We start from the raw sequence: 26,037 nt of genomic DNA, 5'->3' as shown, positions 1-26,037 counted from the left end.
CCCCATTCCTCTGTTCCCTTATTCAGCAAAACCTCTTTTAAAAAAATCCGTAGATATCGTTTTCAATTTCCATCCTCCTATTCTCTCTTGAATCCTCCTTTATTTCATTTCTTTTTGTCCAACTGTTCCACTAAAGTCACAAGTCCACTAAGTCACAAGCGACTTCATATTGCAGAATCTTGTTCCCACTTCTCGTCTTACTCATTTCATTCAATTAATCACCCCCCTTTCCTTGTCTTCTCTTTATTCACTTGTCTTCTAGGATATTGTGTGTTTTAGTTGCCTTCTCTCTTACCGGCTGGCATTCTCATTCACCTTGTCTCGTGTCTCATCTCCTTGTCTTACCCTGGAGTACCCCAAGGATAAGTCTCTGGACCTCTTTTTTTTTTCTCTTTGCATTTGGTGATCTCATCTATTCTCACAGTTTTATATCATCTTTATACTGACAACTCCCCATTTTATATCTCTTTCTGGACCTTTCCCTTAAATTCTAGACTTACCTATGTGCTTCCAGGGGGCTTTTCTTCTACCAAAAATCTTATTACCCCAGGCTCATTTCCTGACCACTTCTAGGTCGCTAATTTAAGTAGCAAACTTCTCCCAATGTATGTGCCTGTGTTATCTGTCTTGTCTGCATTATTTTTTTCCATTGCACGTAGCATGTGACATACAATATTATTTTGAACAGTGCCTGCCACACAGTATGTGTTCAGTAAATATTTGTTGGAAGGAGAGAGGGAGAGAAAGAGAGAGAGAGAGAGAGAGAGAGAGAGAGAGAGAGAGAGGGAGAGAGCGAGCAAGCCATCAAAGGTCGATTTCCGTAACTGGCTAAATATGTAGGTGGAGAATCAAGAATGACTGGATTTTCCGGTTTCGGATAGTTACAAGCATGGTGGCCCCGGGAATTCAGAAAGAATGTACAGGTTGGAAGTCACACAGAGAAGGGGAAGGTTTGAAAAGTTTGTTTTTTTCTTATAAGAATGTGATAAGAAGATGAGAGCCCGTGCCTAAGCAAGAAACTAGACCAGAAAGAGGCCTTTGTTGTTTTTTTTTTGTTTTTATTTTTCTCCCAGTATTCTCCAATCATTGCAAGTGAGATTGTTAGCACTGTTATCACCTATTTATGCATGGCCTGTTAAGTTCCAGGATCTGCTGCAGATACTTTATTTACTTTAAAAGGAATTCTTATCTGCAAGGTCGGTTTATTCCCATTCTACGGATGAAGAAGCAGAGACTCAGAGCCGAGGCCAGATCCGCCCAATTTCAAAGCCCTTGTAAGCCACTTTGCCCTTTCATTTATGAAAATTCAAATCAGGGAAGAGTGTTTTAAGAATCGTTTGTGCAAATTTATCATTTGAAATTCTCCACATTGGTGTGAGTAAAAATGCAAGAGCCATAAGTGAAAAAAGTTGTGTAATAGTTCTAAGTGATTTCCAATTGATACCCATTGTTTCTTATGTGCTTTTTAATAACTTATTTCTTAGAAACATTCACCATAAATTTTTTCAAGACACTAAAGAAAACTGTAGGCTCGAGTAAATCTTTTGTAGCTATATATAGACATTTTAGGTGTAATTCCGCTGTGTAAACCGTAGTTGAGACTTACACATGCAAGTTCTTACAGCTCTTCTAAATAAAGTATGTCATTACCATGTGTGACCTCATCCTCATCAAGTTCAGTTTTCACTTAATTACTGAGTAATCAAAGTTAAGCTTTCTAGTTAATTATCCAGTTAATTTCTGGTTCACTGAAATTGTCATCTGTATATAATCACAACTTTTTTAAAAAAGTTCATTTATTTTGAGAGAGAGAAAGAGAGCACGTGCGAATTGCGGTGGGGCAGGGAGAAGGGGAGCGAGAGAGTTCCAAGCAGGCTCTGCACTGCCAGTGTGGAGCTCAACACGGGGCCCAAACCCAGAAATCATGAGACGATGACCTAAGCCAAAATCAAGAGTCAGACGCTTAAGCGACTGAGCTGCCCGGGCACCTTCACGACATCTTATAGCAAATTTACAATTGAACTGTTACTTCCTTACAGTTACCAAATTGGTATCTCAGAAGCTAAAACAACTCTGGTTAGAATGGAAGTTGGCAGATCTTCGCTTGCACACGAGGCTGGCACACTAGTGCATAATGTCTGACGTATGACCTCTCTCTGGCAACATCTCTTTACAGGCACCAATATTCTCTATAGAGTGGTCTCAAATATCTTGCCTTCTCTGCGGCCAAAGACTTAAGGAGTATATATTTAAGCACAGAACTTCTCCTGACATTAGTATGGTCCCAGTAGCCTGCTAAGGGAAAGTTAATGAAAACATTTCTTTAGGAATTGTTTTCCCTCCAGACAATGCTAGAAAGATATGTGTAGGAATATTTCTTTTGCATTATTTTATTTTACTTTAATTGTATTAGTTTATTATTGGTTGTTTTAGTTTATTATTATATTGGCTGTATTACTTTATTAGTTATTTTACTTGTATAGTTTATTAGTGCTGTTATAACAAATTACCACAAATTTAGTTGCTTAGAACAAATATATAGCTAGTTAGTTAACATACAGTGCAATATTGGTTTCAGGAGTAGAATTCAGTGATTCAACCCCCAGTGCTCATCACAAGTGCCTTCCTTAATACCCATCACCCATCTAGCCACCCATCTAGCCCACCTCCCTCTGTCAACCCATAGTTTGTTCTCTATCATTAAGAGTCTCTTGTGGTTTGTTTCCCTCTCTTCCTTCCCATTCCCATGTGTTTATCTGTTTTGTTTCTTAAGTTCCACAAATGAATGAAATCACATGGTATTTGTCTTTCTCATTGACTTATTTCGCTTATCATAATACATTCTAGCTCCATCCATGTCATTGCAAATGGCAAGATTTCATTCTTTTAGATGGCTGAGTAATATTCCACTGTAAATATGTACATCGCATCTTCTTTATCCATTCATCATTTGATGGACATTTGGGCTCTGTTCATAGTTTAGCTATTGTTGATAATGCTGCTATAAACATTGGGGTGCATGTATCCCCTTCAAATCTGTATTTTTGTAACCTTCGGGTAAATACCTAATAGTGCAATTGCTAGATCATAGGGTAGGTCTGTTTTTAGTTTTTTGAGGAACCTCCATACTGTTCAATTTCTTTTTCTTTTTCTTTTTCTTTTTTTTTTCAACGTTTATTTTATTTTTGGGACAGAGAGAGACAGAGCATGAATGGGGGAGGGGCAGAGAGAGAGGGAGACACAGAATCGGAAACAGGCTCCAGGCTCCGAGCCATCAGCCCAGAGCCCGACGCGGGGCTCGAACTCACGGACCGCGAGATCGTGACCTGGCTGAAGTCGGACGCTTAACCGACTGCGCCACCCAGGCGCCCCTCAATTTCTTTTTATAAGAGTGGCTGTACCAGTTTGCATTCCCACTAACAGTGCAAAAGGGTTCCCCTCTCTCTGGATCCTCAATACCTGTTGTTTCCTATGTTGTTCATCTTAGCCATTCTGACAGGTGTGAAGTGGTATCTCATCATGGTTTTGATTTGTGTTTCCCTGATGACTTGTGTGGTTGAGCATCTTTTCATGTGTCTGTTAGCCATCTGGATGTCTTCTTTGGAAAAGTGTCTATTCATGTCTTCTGCCCATTTCTTTTTTTTTTTTTTTTTTTTTTTTTTTTCAACGTTCATTTATTTTTGGGACAGAGAGAGACAGAGCATGAACGGGGGAGGGACAGAGAGAGAGGGAGACACAGAATCGGAAACAGGCTCCAGGCTCTGAGCCATCAACCCAGAGCCCGACGCGGGGCTCGAACTCATGGACCGCGAGATCATGACCTGGCTGAAGTCGGATGCTTAACCGACTGCGCCACCCAGGCGCCCCTGCCCATTTCTTAACTGGGTTATTTGTTTTTGGGATGTTGAGTTTGGTAAGTTTTTTATAGACTTTGGATACTAACCCTTTGTCAGATATGTCATTTGCAAATATCTGCTCCCATTCTGTACGCTGGCTTTTAGTTTTGTTGATCATTTCCTTCACTGTGCAAAAGCATATTATCTTGACGAAGTCCCAATAGTTCATGTTTGCTTCTGTCTCCCTTGCCTTCCTTCAGCGATGTGTCTAGTAAGAAGTTGCTCTGGCTGAGGTCAAAGAGGTTGCTGCCCGTGTTCTCCTGTAGGATTTTGATTGTTTCCTGTCTCGCGTTCAGGTCTTTCATCCATTTTGAATTTATTTTTGTGTATGGTGTAAGAAAGTGGTCCAGTTTAGTTCTTCTGCATGTTGCCGTACAATTTTCCCAACACCATTTGTTGAAGAAACTATCTTTTTGCCTTTGAATATTCTTTCCTGCTTTGTCAAAGATTCATTGGCCATCCAGTTATGGGTCCATTTCTGGGTTTTCTATTCTGTTCCATTAATCTATGTGTCTGTTTTTGTGCCAGTACCCTATTGTCTTGATGACTACAGCTTTGTAATATAGCTTGAAATCCAGAATTGTGATGCTTCCAGTTTTGCTTTTCTTTTTCAGGATTGTTTTGGCTATGTGGGGTCTTTTGTGGTTCTATACAAATTTTAGGATTGTCTGTTCTAGCTCTGCAAAAAATGCTGGTGGCATTTTGCTAGGGATGGCATTAAATGTGTAGATTGCTTTGGGTAGAATAGACATTTTAACGATGTTCTTCCAATCCATGAACATGGAACACTTTTCCATTTCTTTGTTTCCTCTTCAATTTCTTTTATAAGTTTTGATAGTTTTCAGAGTACAGATCTTTTACCTTTCTAGTTGGTTTTTTTCCTGTGTATCTGTTTTTGGTGCAATTGCAAATGGGATAGATTCCTTGATTTTCTTATTGCTATAGAGAAATGCAACAGATTTCTGCACATTGGTTTTATATCCTGCAACTTTGCTAAATTCATGCGTTAGTTCTAGCGTGTTTTTTTTTTTTTTTGTGGACTTTCTTTCAGGTTTCTAGAGTATCATGTTATCTGCAAATAGTGAAAGTTTAACTTCTTCCTTGCTGATTTGGATGCCTTTTATTTCTTTTTGTTCTCTGATTGCTGAGGCTAAGATTTCCAGTACTATGTTAAATAGTAATGGTGAGCGTGGACATCCTTGTCTTGTTTCTGACCATAGGGGTAAGGGTCTCAGTTTTTCCCCATTGAGGGTGATATTAGCTATGGGTCTTTCATAAATGGCCTTTATAATGTTGAGGTATGCTCCATCTATCCCTACTTTGTTGAGGGTTTTTATCAAGAATGGATGATCTGTTTTTCAAATGCTTTATCTGCCTCTATTGACAGGATCATATGGTTCTTATTCTTTGTTTTATTAATGTGATAAATCACGTTGATTAATTTGCCAATATTGAACTGGCCCTGCAGCCCAGGAATAAATCCCAATTGATCACGGTGAATAATTCTTTTAGTGTACTGTTGAATTCAATTTGCTAGTATCTTGTTGATAATATTTGCATCCATGTTTATCAGGAATATTGGCCAGTAATTCTCCTTTTTAGTGGGGTCTTTGTCTAGTTTGGAATCAAGGTAGTGTTGACTTCATAGAATGAGTTTGGAAGTTTTCCTTCCATTTCTATTTTTTCTGGAACAGTTTGAGAAGAATATGTATTAAGCTCTTCTTTAAATGTCTGGTAGAATTTCCCTGGGAAGCCATCTGGCCCAGGACTCTTGTTTGTTGGGAGATTTTTGATTACTGATTCAATTTCTTTGCTGGTTATGGGTCTGTTCAAATTTTTTATTTCTCCCTATTTCAGTTTTGGTAGTTTGTGAGTTTCTAGGAATTTGTCCATTTCTTCCCGATTGCCCAGTTTGTTGGCATATAATTTTTCATAGTATTCTCTTATAAGTGTTTGTATTTCTGTGGTCTTTATTGGCTGTGATCTCTCCTCTTTCATTGGTTTTATCTATTTGGGTCCTCTCTTTGATAAATTGGGCTAAGGGTTTATCAATTTTGTTAATTTTTTCAAAAAACCAGCTCTTAGTTTCATTGATCTGTTCTACTGGGGTTTTTGTGTTTGTTTGTTTCTATTGTTTATTTCTGCTCTAATCTTTATCATTTCCCTTCTTCTGTTGGGTTTAGGCTTTATTTTCTGTTTCCTTTCTACCTCCTTGAGGTGTAAGGTTAGGTTGTATATTTGGGACCTTTCTTGCTTCTTGAGATAGGCCTGAATTGCAACATACTTCCTTAGGACTGACTTTGTTGCATCCCAAAGGTCAAAACCTTTGGTCTGTCACGTTTTCATATAAATTGGAGTTATAGATGTCAGAAAGAATATAAAATTATTATCAAGTATAGATGTATAAAAATTCAAAGGAATTAACTGAAAGCTATTAGAACTAATAAAATAATTCAATTAAATGCATATTTATCAAATAAAATATTAAAATTATTTACTCTTGTAAATTCTATTCTATGTATTATATTTCTATGTATTTGCCCTACAGAGATACTCATATGTGTATGAAATGACACAGTAAAAGGCAAATTATTTTGGCACTGCAAGAAATAGCATAAAATTGAAAATTATTTGAATGTTCTTTTATAAGGGACTAACCCATTAAATAAATTATGGTGTATACTTATAATGAAATGCAAGGTAGCTCTTAAAATGAAGCAGCTCTATATAAAGTAGCAATGTGTTCATATGTACTGGTATGAAAGGATGTCTGAAATTCATTGTTAACTTTAAAAAAAAACCGAAAAACAGCGGCACTGGGTGGCTCAGTCGGTTAAGCATCCGACTCTTGGTTTCGGCTCAGGTCATGACCTTCCGGTTTGTGAGTTCGAGCCTCGCATCAGACTCTGTGCTGCCAGTGCGGAGACTGCTTGGAATTCTCTGTCTCCCTCTCTCTCTCTGCCTCTCCCCTACTCATGCTCTTTCTCTCTCTCTTTCAAAATTAATTGATTTAAAATATATATTTAAAAAAACAAAACAGATATGTTCTACCTTTGGAGCTGACACTGCTGTTGGGAAGGTTCCCAATAACTAAATCCAATGACCGGTGGTCAGTCCTCCTCTTAACTGATCTCTTAACAGCATGTGACCCAGTTGTGCCCTGTCTTCACTTGGCTTTTAAGACACCACACTCTTTCTGGTTCTTCTCTTACTTTACTGGTCACCAGAGGCAAATCTAGCATTTAGGGAACCTGAAGCTTATATAATTTGGGAAACCTTTTAAAGATAGAGAATATAATGTTACAAATAAATCATAATTAGGTAAGAACACACATAGTTCTTTAGAACAAGGGGAAAATCATGACAAATTATTAGAACAGTAAGAAGTTCAGGGCCCATTTTTCTGAGATCATATTAGGCAGTTTATTAGAAATGCATACATAGAAACATTTTCTGATCACAGCCTGATTTGCCCTCCTTATTTAGAGCATGCTATACCTCCCAGCAATTCCCAGCAGCCAAAGGGACCCATGCTAATGAGAGGTCCTAACACCCCTTTATTAGCATCATGGGAAATCTACCTCTCTTGGTTTTCCTCAATCTCTAAGACTCGTTCCTTCCCTTCTCCTTCATATCTTAATGTTCAAGTGCCTCAGGTCTCAGTTCTTGGTCTTTTTCTAGTTATACTCACTCACTTGCTGATTTCACCAAGTTCAACTCTCTTGTGATTTTCATTATCATGTATATGTTGATACCTTCTAAATTTACATCTTCAGTCCAAACTTCTCTCCCAATCTCCAACTGCCTATTCAATACCTCCACTTAGATTTTTGGAGATATCTCGAATTTGGTATGTTGAAAACTGAACCCTGATCTCACTCCCAAAATTGTTCCACTCAACTTTCCCTATTTCAGTTGATAGTAACTCCATCTTTCCAAGCACTAAGCACCTGGAACAGTGCCTGGTACATTGTAGAAACAGAAGGAAAGAATTAGTGAACTGATTCTTAAAAGATAACATCTGTAGAAGTCATTCAGAATGGGGCACATAATAAAAGTAATTAAGAGATATGGCAGGTTGAGTAAGTGTAGCTCAGTCCTACGTGTCATAGGAGTCAAGTAGAAGTGAATAGAGAATGGGGCAAAGGCATTATTCAAAAAGATAATGGTTGAGAATTTTCCAGAAATGAGGATAAACAAAATTTAAAGTTGAAGAAACACGACAGTCGTGAGCCATATAAATAAAAACAAATCCCAGGGGTACCTGGGTGGCTCATTCGGTTAAGCTTCCAACTCTTGGTTTCAGCTCGGATCATGGTCTTGCAGTTCGTGAGTTCAGGCCCCACATTGGGCTCTGCGCTGGCAGTGCAGAATCTGCTTGAGATTCTCTCTCTCTCCTGTCTCTCTGCCACTCCCCTACTCGTGTGCTCTGTCTGTCTCTCTCTCTGTCTCTCTCTCTCTCTCTGTCTCTCTCAAACATAAATAAATAAACTTTAAAAAATAAAATAAAATAAAATAAAAACAAGCCCCAAATTAAATATGCAGTGGGGAAAATACAGAGTATAGAATAAAATTAAAATAATAGTAGTGGTAATAGTAATTGCAGCTAACATTTTAATAATATTCACCATTTGCTAGGCACTTTTCTACACACTTTATGTATATTAATTAATCCCACAATAGCCTCTGATGTAGGTATTCTTAGGGTCTGCATATTACACGTGAGGATATTGAAACACCAAGAAGTCTGGTAACTTGCCCAATGTCACACAGCTAGTAAGTAGTGGAATAGAATTTCAACTCGAGTGGTACAGTTTCAAACAGAGTTCCAAATGGGTTAATACATTTACCACAAAATGAATTTATCAAAAAATGCTAGGCAAGTGGGAAGATTTCATTCTTTTTTTTATGGCTGAGTAGTAATCCATTGTATTTCTATACCACAACTTCTTTATCCATTCATCTCTCTTGCCATTTGCAGCAACATGAATGAATCTAGAATGTATTATACCAAGTGAAACAAGTCAGACAGAGAAAGACAAATGCCATGTGATTTCACTTACATGTGGAGTCTAAGAAAACAAAACAAATGAACAATCCAAAAAACAGATTTATAAATACAGAGAAAAAACTGGTGGTTGCCAGACTAGAGACGGGTGAGGGGATAGGCAAAATAGGTGAATAAGAGGCATAAGCTTCAAGTTATAAAATAGATAAGTCATAAGAATGAAAAATACAACATAGGGAATATAGTCAAGAAAATAATAACTTCGTATAGTGTTAGGAGGTAACTATACTTAGCAAGGGTTGCACTGCTCAATGTATAGAATTGTGGAATCACAATTCCGAAACTAATACAACATTGTATATCAACTATACTTCAACGAGAGGGAGACAGAGAGAGAAAGAGAGAGAGAGAGAGAGAGAGAGAGAGAGAGAGAGAGAGAGAGAGACCTAGAGGAGAGAGAAGACGAAAAGATATGTGAATTTGGAGGCTGAGATTAGAGCTGTACAGTTTCAAGCCAAGGAACACTTGGAGACACCAGAAGCTGGAAGAGGCAGGGAGGAATCTCCCCCAGAAGCTCTGGAAGGAGTATGGCCCTGCCTATACCTTGATTTTGGATTTCTGGCCCAGTAGAACTGTGAGAGAATAAATTTTTATTGTTTTAAGCCACTAAAAAAATGCTAGACACAATTTCCTGTTTGAGTCAGGATGCGCTGGGTTATACTGTGATAACATACAAGTAAAAAATCTCAACACAGGTTGAGATTTCTTGCTCGTGGTCATGTCCCTCTGATAGGATGGGACCTAGGTCTGTGTCATCCTCACTCCAGAACCTAGGCTGATAGAGTAACCACTGTCTAGAACACTGGCGGTTGCCATGCAGAGGGAAAAGGAATGTGGTTACTGCTCCAATTCTTGAAGCTTTCATTCAGAAATTTTCAAATGACACGTATGTATTTCATTGACTGAAGAGCAAATCACATGGCCACACCTAACCCCACAGGGGCTGGAAAAGACAGGCTGACATATACCCAAAGGGGAATAACCAGAAATATTTGATGAAAAACCCTAAAGACTTTCATAATCTAGGTGAATATACAGAGAATATTTTAAATGTGGGGAGGAACTTTCTAAGCATTAAAGTTTTGGGAGATTTGAGCACATAAAAATTAAGAACATCTCTGTGTCAGGGGGCGCCTGGGTGGCTCAGTTAGTTAAGCGTCTGGCTTTGGCTCAGGTCATGATCTTATGGTTCGTGGGTTCGAGTCCTACATCAGGCTCTGTGCTGACAGCTCAGAGCCTAGATCCTGCTTCCGATTCTGTTTCTCCCTCTCTCTCTGCTCCTCCCCCACTCACACTCTGTCTCTCTCAAAAATAAACAAACAAACAAACAAACAAACAAACAAACAAAAAGAACATCTCTGTGTCAAAATAAATTGTTTCAGCAAAGCCATTTGAAACATGTAATTAGACCAAAGGTCAGAATTGTTAATATACAAGAAATGTAAACAAATCAATAATTTTAAAAACATCTATTTTAAAATGGACTAAAATGATGAGCTGGAAAATAACAAAATAAATGCAAACGGAAAAATGTTCAACCATATTAGTAATTAAAGCAAAATGCTGTTTGTACTTATAAGATGCTGATAACCTGTTTTGATGAGAATAAGAGAAAAAGTACACTGTCTTATTGCTGTATTATTGAAAACAAAAACATGAGAAACTCTATCTAGAGGGCAGTTTGACAATGTGTATCAAAAGTTTCAGATTTAAAATGCCCATTGCTTTGACCAGACAGCTAGTTCAGTTTTAGGAATTTAAGTAAAGGTGTACATAAATATTTAGCTATAGGGAAGTTTACTTCAGCACTGTTTATAGTTGGGGAAAAGTGGAAGTAATTAAATGTTCAACAGTAAAAGACAGGCTAGATAAACTACGTTTATTCATATAGTGGCATATTCTGCAGCATTAAAAAAATGTGGACTGGGAATATTTATTATAATACTGAGAGAAAATAGATTATAGAATAGTATGCCTAACTATTGTTTGAAAAATGTATGTATGTATGTATATATGTATACGAGCAGTATGAAAGATATACATCAGAATATTAACACTGATGGGCTTATAGGTGTTTTTTTCTCCTTTTTTGATTATCTGTATTTACAATTTTTACCATAACCGTGTATTGCTTGCGTAGTCTTTTAAAATACAGTAAAAGTCAATCAGTGGCAATGGTTGGTACATTTCGCCATTGGTCCTCACTGATGCTTAATCTCCATATCTATTCTTTTTCTAAAGCTGGGCCCCCTTTTTATGTCCTGGACCACAGTTTCTCCATTGGCTCCTGCTTCCTAGTCCAACCCTGACCTTGTGCCCCTGTTCTGTTAACTGGGCTTCTACCTTCTGTCATTCTCGATTCTTTTCTCAGTAGCATCTTTTCAATCCCAGGTTTTCCAATCCCAGGACCCAGATTTCCTGTCACTAATCACCTTAGAATTGACCTCCTGCCCCCAAGTTCCAAGCTGGTCTCAGCAACCCGGTCCCTCCTAAGGACATCGTTGATCCTGACTTTCTGCCCTTCCTATTTTCATCTCCAGGCCGACTTGCCCCACTGCACCTGCTGGTCAGGACAACCAGCTTCTGACCTGTATTAGCTCTTTAGCTCTCTCTCGTTCCGCTGCTGCTGTCCCTTCTAGATACCCACGAGTTGCTTTCCCTGACACACCCACCTGTCTGCTCCTGCATCCCCGCAGAGACTCTAGTTCCAGCTTCCTGCACTTCCCAGGCTGCTCTGTGGGGCCACGTAGTTACCTAGGGTCCTCCTATACATTTGTCATCGTGTCAAATGTCTCCCAGCTACTTCTCTTTTCCAGATGGAAAACAGAATAAGGGAATCAACTGGTAGTTAGTAGCTTGTTCAAGATTTACGGGGCTCACAGTGAGAAGTCTTTGGGTGAACTTTGGCCATCGCATTTGGCATCCCCTGTAACACTTAGTGCAGGTGCACCAACAGAGGGCACTCCTCCCATTTCCAGGCACAGTACTGAATCGGAAAGATTCTACCTCAGTGCCTCCTAGGAAGGAAGTAGCGATGAATTAATTACCTGTTATAAAACAGTGCTTAATTGTTTGTTTCTTCCCCTGTTGTACCTAGGTATTACTTTGTTTCTCCCGGGATACATCTGTGTTGGGTCATTTTGCGTACAACAGCGCTTCACCACCGAAATCATACATCAGAGGTAAAATTTTAGTTACATAAAGGGAGTATTTTTTAAGACTTACAAAATCATAGCAAGCCTGTTACATTTTATAGCATATATTAGTGTTGTTAATTTTTTTATTGTTAATGAAATTCCTCTCAGATTGTTGTAACCGTGCTTTCAACTCCTACTCAAATCACGGGTGAACAACTCAGCACAATCAAAGGCGGGTGGTTCCCAGAAGCAGCACTTAAAGTTACCTCCTTTATCTTTCCTGTTTGCTCGCTCCTCTATTGCTGTTTTTGTCATATCTGTTGACTTTTATTTTCCCCCCTAACTATGAGTTTATCACATGAATTTGCTTCTTCTGCTGCTTTTTTTAACTTCTCTATTCCTTCTCTCAAAATGTTCTACAGCACTTAAAATTTGATGTAATTTATATGCTATTAGCACGCTAATTTCTATTTTAGTGCTTTCTTCCCTTCTTTATCACTAGCTGCCTAGCAGATATTGCTATTTCAATATCCTGCTATTACCTGACAGCTGAACTAATTTCAGCAGGAAGCCTTTCTCAATTTCTCCTTTTTATTAAGTGGTGAACACCAATCACTGAAAGCTTATAACCCTATTGTGTGTGATCATTCTCTGTTCCCATAAAGAAATAAACTCTTTCTCCCATATCTCCTGAGTCTGACTGTCTGCCTGATTGCTGTAACCCCTGCCCTAGGATGAGCCTATATTACCTGGCTGGGATCAGGCTCCCCCTCCCCAAACTGGGGGGCTCTCTTAATTCCACTGCTTCTAAACTGAGCTTATAGAAACGTTTGGTCTGCTTGTTTGTTTCTTTAACATCATTTGCTAAAAAGCTGACTGAAGAACTTATTTAATGGGCTCACTTCTAAACTCAGCCAAGATTTTAAGGCCCTCTATCAGTCAATTTTGTCTTAACCCAGCTCACTTTGATTCCCTGATTATCCCACGTTACCATATTTATTCTGGCCTATATATATTCCCTACATGTGGAAGGATTCCCACTCCTCCCCCACAAAATCATAGGTCCTTGAGGAACTAGGCTATATCTTACTGTACTAGAAAAACTTATTTTTCCTTCCTGTGTAGGGAAAATTCCAGTTCTTTCCTACTGTGTTTCTCTACCATGTGTACCATTTACTACTCACATAAAACACTCCACTTCTGACACCAAATATATGGGAATTTTCCCTAAAACAAGAAACAAGTCTCCGACACCACCTGGGCATCCTACAATTTAACTCAGTTCTGCACTGTGTACCCAGAGATAGCCTCAGATCCCACAGACTGAGGGCTCAGTCCCATGAGACTGCCATACCCCTCACACACATACACACACACACACACTTTTCTGATGACAGTCAAAACCCCGTTTATCACCTGTGCCTCTGACCAACCAGCTATAGATTAGAGGTTCCAACAACCTGCTCCTTGGGTTCAATTAATTTGCTAGGGCAGCTCACATAACTCAAGGAAACGTACATCTACCAGTTTATGAAAGGATGTGATAAAGGATACAGATGAACAGCCAGATGAAGACATACATACGGCGAGGTCTAGGAGGGTCCTGAGCATAGGAGCTTCTGTCCCCATGGAGTTGGGGTGTGTCAGCCTCCCAATATTGATATGTTCACCCACCTGCAAGCTCTCTGAACACCTGACTACTTGGGATTTTATGGAGGGTTTTTCACATAGGTATGATCAATTACTAACTCCATTTCCAGCTCCTGTCCCCTCTCTGGAAAATGGGAGATGGGGCTGAAAATTCCAGGGTTCTAATCATGACTTGGTCTTTCTGGTGACCAGTCCCCATCCAGGAGTCCACCAGGGTCATCCCAATAGAACAAAAGATACTCCTAGTCTCTTATCACTTAGGAATTTACAAGGGTTTGCACCTAACCCCATATTTAGTACCCAGCTAGTACTCTCTATCATCTCCCTCTCTCTGTCTCTCTTTCTCGCACTTTCTCTCTCTCTCTCTCATCTACCTTTCATTATTCCATTCTCCTTACTCACAAGCTCAGTGCTTGTTGTCTCCACCCTAACCTAAACTGCTCATTCTTCTTATTTGTCCCCTCTCTGCCACCACCCCCAACAAGAAGAGCAAAAAAATTTTTTAACTAAAAACCTTACCTTAAAGCCAAGTGCAAGAATGCATGAGACTTTTCAGTAGAAAAGTCAACGAAAGGTATTAGAAAAAACTGTCAAGATAAAGGCTATCTAAAGACATTCAATGGAAGGTGGGGGGGGGGAACCTCAGAACCTTAAAAGTTAAGGGAAAGCTATATTTTTTAAAACTACTTTAAATATTTGATTATAGCGAATATACTTTCACTTTCTGAAACAATTCTGCTTTCCAATATTTAGCCTCATTCTTGGACCACATGAACTGTTTTAGGATTCAGAAAATATTACCGCTATATGGTTTAAGACATTTACTTGTTAACTTTTCAGCACATTCCATAAGAATGTAAAACCAATGAGGCGCTGCAAAGCTTAGGACTTACTTTAATGAACAGATTAGAATTATTCATAGTTAGCAAAACAATTCTATGCTTCTAAATAGAAGCTTCTCAAACGCTTAAGGCACTTGAAAGCATTTGTTCTTTTCATTATTTCGTATCAATTGCCTCACACTTAAATTTGTATTATTGACTTTAATTGATGAAAGGATTTGCTAATATCAAAAGGTTAGCTGGTATATTTTCAAATTAATTCCATTTCCTAAAATGAAGTTAAAGGAGATCGTACTGTGCCTTTTAAAGTTGCATTATTAGTACATCCACAAAATAAGTTAATTTTTAAAGATTTATTTTATTTAATCATATTGAAACCTTCTATGGTTTGTTTGTTTTTTTTCTTACAGGAAAACTAGGACTAGAAGAATATGCAGTATTTTATCCACCAAATGGTAAGAGTAATGCTATTGCTTCCTCTAGTGGGAAATAGGGAAATTACAGCTTTTATAACAAAATGTGACACTATTTTTAGATGGGTACTTATTCATTATCTAAAATAAACCTTGTATGGAATAGCTCTTTTAATTAACTTTTCTATGTTTGTGGTAGGTTTGTGTTAAATTCTGTACATCCTCCCTGGTTTTCCTTCAGACCGGTAGTAGTGTCTGCAAGGAAACTAAGTGGACTCAGGCCCAGGGTGTTTCATTTTCCTCTGGGGGACACTGACTGGGTCCATCCAGGACCTTCCTTCTGACTTCCCTGCAGCAAGCAGAGCTCAAATCGGTTGAGTGTATTGCCTTGTGTTACACTTTATTGTTCTTCTAATTTGACAAGGGTGGTATTTATGAAGTAAAGAGATCTTGAAGAAATACATCAGCCAAATAATCTATTTTAACTGTGTGAAGTGATCAAATGTATAATGATCTCATCAGATATTAATTATCCCTCTGAGATTATGGGATAGTTTTTAAGATCTGCTTTTTGGAAAAGCAATCTAGAGCATTCCTTATTACAATAATATTAGGTTGCATCCTGAAGAAGTTCTGTTACCCCAGCAGAATTAAGAACATGGGCTTTGTAACCCAGCCGACCTGGGTTCAGATCCCAGTCCCGCCAGCTCGCCCTATGACCTTGGTAAGTTCCATGGCTTCGCTGAACTTCAGACGCATCCTCTAGGGCCCATGGATCAAATGAGACACAGTGTCTAAAACGTCACAGTGACTGATATGCAGTGAATGCTCAAAAAATGCAGCTGTTACCGGCGTGTTGAGCTTTTTTGTTGATCTCTCCATGTGAAAGCCGTCCTTGGCTTTCATGGCACTGTTCCCTCCATGCACCTGTCAGAGTGATCTCGCGGGTTCTTTCACGGGCCATCCTCCCCTGCCCCTCTGTAAGCACCAATGTTCTCCAGCGTCCCACCCCACCCTTGTTCGGCTGCCCTTCTTTTCATACATGGTCCCATGTACCTGCTTTGTCGGCTCTATTTGTTCATTACTCTAAAATTTTTATCTACAGTTCTGACCTCTATAGTAATTAACTCAGGCTTAACATATCTCAACTTAAATGCATTCATTTCTGTTCCAATACCCACTATTCAAAAAAGAATAAAATAAAATTCAAAAATAAAAAAAAACAAAGACCAACAAAATAAAGACCAACAACAAAAAAGCTGTGCTACTTCTCTCACAACTCACTGTGCTCTCATCTAACCAGTAATTCAAGGCCTAAACCCTGACTCCTCTCAGCCTCGCATCCCTCTCCTGTGGTAAGTCACCAGGGCCAGCCGGTTTTATCTTCAACATGCATCTGGGACCTTGCTCTCCCTCTCTTCCTCGCCATAACTGCCGCCTTGCCTTTATCCAGGCTTTTCCATCTCTGGCTTATTAATTGCAACAGGTACCTAACTGGTCTCTCTTCTTCCAGTGTTTTCTAGCTTTGATTGTCTTTCACAGTGCTGCCTGAGTTACACATCGAAAAGGAAAATCTAAAAATTGCTTTTTTTCCTTCAAGTTGTCTTTTCTGAGAAACAGAGAGGGGGGAAGGGGCAAAGGGAGAGCGAGAATCTTAAGCAGGCTCCACACCCAGCTCAGAGCCTGATCTCACAACCATGAGATCTTTACTGAAATGAAATTAAGAGTCGGATGCTCGATTGCCTGAGCCACCGAGACACCTCTCCCCTGAAAGTTTTCTTAATGGCTTCCCATCTCTTCCCAAGTGATGTCCAAGCCTCTTAGCCTGGTGTACGAGGACCTCTTTTGACCCGGGCCTGTATTCAGTCTGACTCCTTGCTTTGTATTTCACCTTTTCCTATCTCACTGTCTTTTATCATAGCAATACCAAACGATTACCTCACACGTGCACATGCACCCCTGCCAACTCTCTCGAAGCAACGTGCAGGGCTCAGCTCAGGCATGATCCTTTTCAGGAAGCTTTCCCTGACTCCTCGGGTCTGGTTAGGGTCCCTTTTTTTTTTTCTTTTTTAGCTCCCATAGTATCCAGTGTGAAAGCCTTTGGTATCTATTTTATTGTCACGACATTATTTGTTTATGCTTTATCTTCCCCTCTAGATTGCAGGCTTCTTAAGGTGGAAGGCCATGTATCTTTATTCCCTCAGTACCTAGCTATAGGAGGAGGTTAGTGAGTCTTTATCTGAACTAAATTAGAGAAGGATTTTTAATTTGAGCATTTACTTATGTTTATTACCTCTGCCTCTTCAGAAACTTAAATTTCAGATAACTTTTTATGTTTATCCAAGAATCAGGAAACCAGGGGGAAAATACCTCTGAAGAGCCAGAAGAGGTGTCCACAGAGTCAAATTCCTGCTCTCTCCATGCCTAGGAGAGCTTTTACTTAGCACACATGCCTAACAAGCTTGGTTTACCGGTGTTTATGCCCCCCTACAAAAGTGGAAGCATAGAAAGAGGCCGACACAGATGGGAAAAATGACTAACAACAGCACAACGGCAATCAGAGGCTTCACAAAGGAAAATAGAAGAACTATAATAACCAGCACATAAGAGCGCTCCAGAAAATCTGCCGGGGACCATTTTGTGTAAAAGCCAGTCACCTTGTGACTTTTTAAAGAGTTACGGTGCACGTGTATGTACGTAGTTATAGTATGTACTATAATGATTTAAGACTTTTATTAGGCACTTGAGACACCAAAAAACAAATGGCCGTAATAATAGCCGTGACGGCAGTCAGGGTGGCGGCAGCTAATGTTTTGCAGGCAGGACTGTGTACCAGGCAGTGTGCTAATCGCATTACGTGCGGCAATCCGCTTGGTCCTTACAAGGCGTAACCTGCCGAGGCAGGGACTAGTGTTATCCCTATTTCTAGATGAAGAAGCTGAGGCACAGAGTGTCCATTTGCTCCGCCGGTGAGGGGCAAAGCCAGGCTTTCAATCCGAAGCTCTTTGCCTTCAGTCTTCTTCATCACCATGCCCTATTGCCTCAGAAAATGTTACCGTGTACATTAGAGTGGCTTTTGGAAGAAAAGAAAGGGGCTGATAAGTTGAAAAAGTGGATGTGTAGAATAGGTTCTAGAAAGATTTTCATTCAGAATGAAAATAGTTTAATACTAAGTGGGGTGACCCCTACAGCCGCTCATAAACTTCATTCTTCAGAATAATTTTTTCTTTCAGGTAATTTTAAAACCTTGCCAGAATCAGAGAGAGCTCTCTTCTCTGGGCATTGAGTCCAAAGTTGCAGAACAAGAGGAGACAAAGACTAGTCAGTCTGTTTTCCCTTTATTCTTTCCTCAAGGCAATACTAAGCAGCACTTGTATGTTATCCATTCCACTGCTGCCCCAAATAGGATTACTTTAAAATCTTAAGGACACCTCCGCCACTGACCTCATTTGAGGCCTTGTCGGTGGACAGACTTTCTGTAGCAGATTCACTAAACAACTGGTAGGCAAAATTTCTGAGCTGAAGAGAGTTTTCATAGGAATTATATAAGCTTCTCTTGTTTTTACTTTTCGTTCAACTTATATAACTTGTTTTCATTTATTCATTTAATACTTACACAGTCCTGCTCTGGCTCCCTCTTCTATTCTAGGGTGGGTGATCTGCAGTAAAAAGTACCTACTATCAAGAAGCTTACATTCTAGTGAGGGAGACAACAAGCAAGTAAATAAATAACCAATGAAAATAATTTCAGAGAATGTGATGTGAACCATGAAGGGGAACAGAAATTGATAGGGAGGTGAAGGAGGGTGTGGCTTTAGGTAAAGGGCTTTGCCTTTAAGTAAACGTAAGACTTTAGGTAAGGTCACCTTTAGGTAAGGTGATCAGGAAAAGTACTTCTGAGGAGGTAGAATATGAACAGAGACCAGAATATGCAGAGTGAGCTGTGCAATGAAGTAGGAGAAGAACATTCCAGAGGGAATACATAGCATGTTTAAAGGCCTAAGACGGGAACCTGCTTGATGGTTTGAAAGAACAAGATGGCCGATATGACTGGTGACAGTGAGCAAAACATAACCTGGTACTAGGTGAGACTGGAGGCTTAGGGACCAGGTCAGATAGGGAGACAGTTGATCTAAAGTTTTGTCTAGTAAGTCTAGTGTCTGGGCTTCCTCAGGAATAGTTTCTGTTAATCTCTTGTGTTCATGTGAATGGGCTATACTTACCTTTTTTTTTTTTTTTTTTTCTAATTTTAATTCCAGTATAGTTAGCATACAGTGTCATGTTAGTTTCAGGGGTACAATAGTGATTCAACTTTCCATATATTACTCAGTGCTTGTCATGGTAAGTGTACTCTTAGTCCCCTTGAGCTATACTTTCTTATTTCTTTGCATGCCTAGTAAATTTTTTGTTCATAACTAGATATCTTGAATATTATAGTGTGGTAACTCTAGAAATCAAATTGTCTCCCCTCCCCAGAATTTGTTGTTGTTGCTTGTTTAGTGGCTTTTCTAAACTACTTTGTCAATATTGTGTTGTTGTTTTTTTGTATGGAGTGCCCACTGAGGTCTCTGTTCCATTAGCCTAGTGGCCAACTGGTAATTTGACAGAGGTTTCCTTAAACATCAGAAACCAAAAGAAAAAAAATCTATCCCAGTCTTTGCAGGTTGGCTGTATGTTGAGGTACTCCGTCGAGGCTTAGCCAGGCCATTTAATTTTTTTTTTTTAATTTATTTATTTGGAGAGAGAGAGACTCTAGAGAGCGCAGGGGGAGGGGCAGAGACAGAGGGAGAAGGAGAGAGAATCCCAAGCAGACTCTGCTCTGTCAGCACAGAGCTCAAAGTAGGGCTTGAACTCATGAACCATGAGATCATGATCTGAACCAAAACCAAGAATCAGACGCTTCACCGACTGAGCCACCCAGCCGGCCCTCGCCAGGCCATTTAGAGTTCTACCCTAGCCTTCACTTCCTGCTTGCCCAGAGCCCAGAAGTCTGGCAGAGGTGAAAGCTGAAGTACTTCTCTGATCTTTTCTAGATTCCCCTGAATACAGAGGAGTTTTTCAAAGCCTTTATATCTCCATATATATCCTTCCACAGCCTCTTCATTTCCAGGCTTGTCAGTCTGATGCTTGCCTCATCTGTTATCCTTTGCTGCCCCAGGAAGCTTTAGCTAGTGTATTTGCACCTAAATGCTTTCAGTAAGCGGGCAGGCCGTTTCAGCCCAATCCATCAGATAGTTACTAGACAGGTCAAAACACACAACCACAATTTTTCGATTCACGATCCCTATTGCCAGCAAGCTGCACCAGGAACATGGGTGCAGGAACATCTTCATAGCTGCCTCCAAGCTGGAGAATGGGCGATGGTAGGTGGGTAAATTAAAATACCACAATGCTTTCTTTCCAAAATTCAGCAGCTTCTTTTTTCATGAAGGATTTCCTTGGTTGTAATTTTTTTATTTTTTTTGTTTTGTTTTATGTTTTTTTTTTTAAACAAATTACAGAACTCAAAAAAAGTTGATCTAACAGTTCTAGCCAGCTTAACCGTTGCTTTAGCGGAAGGGCAGAATTTTGGAGTTCCCTACTCTATTCTTCTCAGTGACATCTCTTCTCTGATTCCTGACTAATATTTTTTTTTATTTTTTTTTTTAAATTTTTTTTTTCAACGTTTATTTATTTTTGGGACAGAGAGAGACAGAGCATGAATGGGGGAGGGGCAGAGAGAGAGGGAGACACAGAATCGGAAACAGGCTCCAGGCTCTGAGCCATCAGCCCAGAGCCTGACGCGGGGCTTGAACTCACAGACCGCGAGATCGTGACCTGGCTGAAGTCGGACGCTTAACCGACTGCACCACCCAGGCGCCCCTAATATTTTTAAAAGATCATGCTCACTACTGTGTAAAATAAAAGTGTCACTCTATGGGGTGCCTGGGTGGCTGAAGCATCCGACTCTTGATCTCAGCTCAGGTCTTGATCTCCAGGTCATGAGTCCAAGCCCCACATTGGTCTCCATGCTGAGCATGGAGCCTACTTAAAAAAATAAAATAAAATAAAATAAAATAAAATAAAATAAAATAAAATAAAATAAAATAATAATAATAATAAGTGAAGTGTCATTCTAATATAAGCTCCGAGAGAACAAGAACCTTTTGATGACCAAGAGATCTAACATCTAGAATCATGCATAGCATAACGTCACTGCTCAGTAAATGTTATTGAATGAGAGAGCGAATGAATGAGGGAATCAATATGGAAGAACACAGAGGAACAAGAATAGAAGCAAGGGAAGGAGACAGGAGAAATACACATAGATCTGACTGAGATTTAAATACACAGCACAATATACCAATACCATTTGTTTCCTATAAGACAAAATAATTAGTTGCTAGTGAACATTAGGTAGAGGCATTTTAGGACTCTACATCAGGGCAACCCCATGCCCCTCCCCCCCACCCCCCTCCCCATCCCCAGGAAACATTGTCAATGTCTGTAGACACTTTTGGTTGTCAGAGCCAGGGGGAGGCGAGGTTTTACCAGTGTGTCATGAGTAGAGGCCAGGGATGCCATTAAACACTCTACAGTGCACATGGGGCGCCTGGGTGGCTCAGTCAGACTTAAGCGTCCGGCTTCAACTCAGGTCATGATCTCGCGGTTTGTGGGTTTGAGCCCCGCATCCGGCTCTGTGCTGACAGCCTGGAGCCTGGAGCCTGCTTCAGATTCTGTGTCTCCCCTTTCTCTGCCTCTCTCCTGCTCATGCTCTGTCTCTCTCTGTCTCTCAATAATAAGTAAACGTTAAAAAAATTGAAAAAAAACAACAACATTCTACAGTGCCCAGGACAGCGCCTCACGACAAAGATTAGGAAAGGCTCTTGGAAGCAATAGTGAAAATATGTCATTTTAAACCTGCTCACAAGTGTCCAGTTGATAAATAGCAATGTACTTTGTCATCTATATTAATTAAATAAAGTAAAAACATCTCATAATCCAAAATTTATTTGATGTATAACTTTAGACATAAGTTGAAAACCTAATCAAATTTGTATTTAAAATACGGTTTTCAGATTGATACTTAAATATGGCTATGTTCTGGCATTTGGGAAATTTTAATTGCTGAAATAAAGTAACAGTGATATTCTGAAGTTCTGATGCAGAAAGACAACCGAAATAGCTAGGAAACAATTTAACCATTGCCGTATCCCTACTCTTACTGACCTGTAGGCTACATGTAGAATGAGAATAAGCAAAGGAAATGCTTATTTCAACAAATGAGTTAAACTTTACCAAGTAATCCCACATGAAGGAGTGTAAAAATTTGGAATGATGTTAAAGTCAATCAGACTTGAAAGCTGTGGTACAACTATAAATGCTGAGTATTAACAGAGACAGTGTGGGGCGCCTGGGTGGCGCAGTCGGTTAAGCGTCCGACTTCAGCCAGGTCACGATCTCGCGGTCCGTGAGTTCGAGCCCCGCGTCGGGCTCTGGGCTGATGGCTCAGAGCCTGGAGCCTGTTTCTGATTCTGTGTCTCCCTCTCTCTCTGCCCCTCGCCCGTTCATGCTCTGTCTCTCTGCGTCCCAAAAATAAATAAACGTTGAAAAAAAAAATTAAAAAAAAAAAAAAACAGAGACAGTGAGGAAATGAAGGGAAAATATCTAGTAAGTGTGAAGCATGTTGATATTTGGTGTATTTTCTGAGTCATATTTACTATTTATATCTTAATCTAGTTCAAGATTTATTTCTGTGGCCGATGTTTACCATTCTGAGCTATGTCAAAGGCCCATTAAATTATGACTTTAAAAAATTATTCCTATTCAATGGAACAGGCAGTTAATATTTTAGACTTTCTTTAGATGGCCAAAGGATGGCTGGGCTCTTAAAATAATCTGTTGTGGCAAACTTGGAGGACTCTAAGGCCAGAGGAGAGCTGGTAGCCCAAGCATCCCGCTGCCTGTTAGAAGTATACTCTGGGATGGTGGCCACGTGCATGAAACTCGACCCTTGAAACACTTGAAGCGATAGGAGGCAAAGGGAAGGATTTGGGGAAACTGGCCAAGAACGCGACACCCTCTGCGATCAAAGAACTGTTCTAGGTGAAGTGTGCCCTAGAGTGTTAGTGGATTCTTCACTGCTTCTTATGCCTTCTACTTTTGTTTGCCAGAATTTGACTTTGTCCTCCTTTAACAGAGCAGACAGTGCACCCTTTTCTGGAATCTTAAGCCCTGGCTAATCTTGATTAAGCTGAAGTGAACCCTTATCTAATACTGACAAAAAAAGAAGTTCTTAGGTTTAAGCCGATACCTAACTGTGTTACTGCCTCTTGTGAGAGCGTAAAATTGCTCTGATTGCCGACCATCTGCTGTGTCCTCAACTCTGCACTGGTGCACATTGAGGACATTAACTCACTGGTGCTTTAGTACAACTCAGTGAAGTTGTCTTGTTCATCTCCATTTTCAAAAATGAAAACAGAGAGTCAAGAGAGTGTTGGTAACTTGCCTCGAGTCACACAGAATTCCAACCACATCTGTATGAGTTCGTTGGACATTCGTAATTTCAATACTGAGTTATTAAGAGCTTCCTATTCTATGTGTTAATTACTTATTCATAAATTAAAATTACACTTCAATATTTTTTTTACTTGAAAAAAATTTTTAGGGGTGCCTGGGTGGCTTGATATCAGCTCAGGTCACGATCTCAAGGTTGTGAGATCGAGCCCAGCATGGGGCTTTGTGCTGGGCATGAAGCCTGCTTGGGATTCTCTCTCTCCCTCTCCCTCTGTCCCTCCCCTGCCATGCAAACACACTCACTTTCTCTCTCAAAATAAATAAATAAACTTAGAAAAATATTTTTTATTGGAGTATTATTGACACACAATGTTACATTAGTTTCAGCTAACCAACATGGTGATTGGACAAGCCTATACTATTCTGTGCTCACCACAAGTATAGCTACCTTCTGTCACCGTAGAACACTATTGCAATACCAATGACTGTATTCCCTCTTTTATCCCTGTGACTTACTCATTCCATAACTGAAAGCTTGTATCTCCCATTCCCCTTCACCTATTTTGCCCACCCCCAACTTTCTCCCCCTAGCAACCATTAGTTTCTTCTCTGCTGCGCTTTAATATTTTATTTATAAGCTTTGATCATATCTATAAAATGCTCCAATTTCCATCAATTTGTATCATTTGTAGAAGATACTGCGGGCGCTGAAGGACACAGTAGGAATTGTGTCCCTTGCCTCAAATAGCTTATGACCTAGCTGCTTCTAGAGCAGCTATAAATTTCAGAACTTGAGGGAGATGTGGGGAAAGTGTAACTAAGCCCAAGTCACTCTAATATTGCATCGCTTTTTGCTGCTTGACGGTTCACGAAGTCATTCACTGTAAGCTTCCTAATTAAAAGTGGCTTGTCCTGACTAGGGTAGTCCTATCCTTGGATCCTTAATAAATATTTGTAGAAGATGAAAATCATAATAGTAACACCTTCACTCCTGACTACCCTCACCTGCTTGTTCAAATGTTGTTGCAATAGCTTAACAGAGGAAAGAAAAAGGGGTTTTGCAGGAAGAATATAAGGGTTTTGGGGGCGCCTGGGTGGCTCAGTTGGTTAATTAAGCGTCCGACTTTGGCTCAGGTCATGATCTCACAGTTTGTGAGTTCGAGCCCGCACCAGGCTCTGTGCTGACAGCTCAGAGCCTGGAGCCTGCTTCAGATTCTATGTCTCCCTCTCTCGCTGACCCTCCCCCACTCACACTCTGTCTCTGTCTGTCTCTCTCTCAAGAATAAATAAACATTAAAAAATTTTTTAAAGAATATAAAGGTTTTATATGATAGCAACCTGCTTTGAGAGGCAGTATTTAGAAAGATACAATATATACTTACATTTCTGTAGAACATCAAAATATGCCTACTGTCTATTAACTCATTTGTCTCTCGGATTTTTTTTTTCATATGTCAACAATTTTATCGTAGAAAAGTTAGAAAAGACAGACTTGTTTTTTTTTATTTTCTAAAAGCCTATAATCAGGAAAGAAATAAAATTAAACAGCAGAGAGAGAAGGTAGAAAAAGATGGTTGTTCCTAAGAAGAAAAAGAGACTCAACCAGAGATATAAACAGAGAGAGAGACTTGAAGAAGGAAGGTGGTCCCTCATCTAAGTGCTCCGTGCAACTCAAGCTGGTGGCTATCATGTCATTAGGAATGTTGACTACTCTTATAACTCTAATCTGGTTTTGAATTTTTTCAGTTTCTAGAAAGAAAAAGACCTTAAAGTTGGTAAAGAATCTTGCCACTGGAAGATCCTTACATGTCCGGTTTTCTTTGGATCTCACAAATTTCTCTGCATTTACTCTAGACATGATTGTTAAACGTAGAATTTTAGAGCTAGATGATATTTCAGAGACAGTGTTAGTTCCTCTGCGTGACAGGCAGTTAACTAAAACTCAGGAAGTTCAGTGACTTTCCTGAGGTGACCCAGCTGGTTTATGTAAGCTGGTCACTTATCTTTTTAACAGATTGGATTCTAATATACAGGATGAAGTTGTTTCAGGAAGGACATAATCTGCTGACTTTCTGAGACCATCCTAATTTGTTCTTAAACTTAGTTTTGCCATCTTCCCTGTTGTGTTTTTGTAACATATTCAAAGTTTTAATTTTTTAGCATTATCAATAGAAAGTTTCCTGGATATATATCAAAAACTTCTGGTTTGTTTTTCTCCAGGTATTAAAAACATATATATATTTTTTTTATTGGCTACCATCACTAAGTCTTTCTGACAGTCATGAACAGAGTTGAAGCAAAAATAGCAAACCTTTCTATTTTCGTTTTTAATCCTCTGAAGCTTACCTAATAACTCAGTGGGTATATTAATTGAAAAGAAACACTTTTTTTTTTTTTTTATCTTTTTTAGGTGTAATCCCTTTTCACGGATTTTCAATGTATGGTAAGTTGGGCTTTAAAATATTCACTGTTTTTATTACACTTCAGAAAATTAAAGATGAAGATCACAGTTTATACCACATCACCCACACGCTT

General features: G+C 39.5%; 1 protein-coding gene across 7 annotated transcripts in view; it reads left to right on the top strand.

The window, feature by feature from the left end:
- The window catches only part of TBC1D19 (TBC1 domain family member 19), a 148,260-nt gene that overhangs the window by 103,332 nt on the left and 18,891 nt on the right, over window positions 1–26,037 (top strand). For 6 of the 7 annotated variants that reach the window (XM_045056489.1, XM_003985476.6, XM_006931184.5 and 3 more), the window contains 3 exons: window positions 12,062–12,146; window positions 15,004–15,048; window positions 25,913–25,945. In XM_045056489.1, the coding sequence (XP_044912424.1) occupies window positions 12,062–12,146; window positions 15,004–15,048; window positions 25,913–25,945 (163 nt within the window). Of the gene's footprint in view, window positions 1–12,061; window positions 12,147–15,003; window positions 15,049–15,620; window positions 15,731–17,351; window positions 19,755–25,912; window positions 25,946–26,037 lie in introns of those variants that run through there. The other variant, XM_045056491.1, reaches the window with a different exon arrangement.

The sequence above is a fragment of the Felis catus genome, chromosome B1 (genome assembly GCF_018350175.1).
Source record: "Felis catus isolate Fca126 chromosome B1, F.catus_Fca126_mat1.0, whole genome shotgun sequence".
NCBI lineage: Eukaryota > Metazoa > Chordata > Mammalia > Carnivora > Felidae > Felis > Felis catus.
Note: the sequence above shows the minus strand (reverse complement) of the source record. Positions and strands in the feature narration are given on the sequence as shown.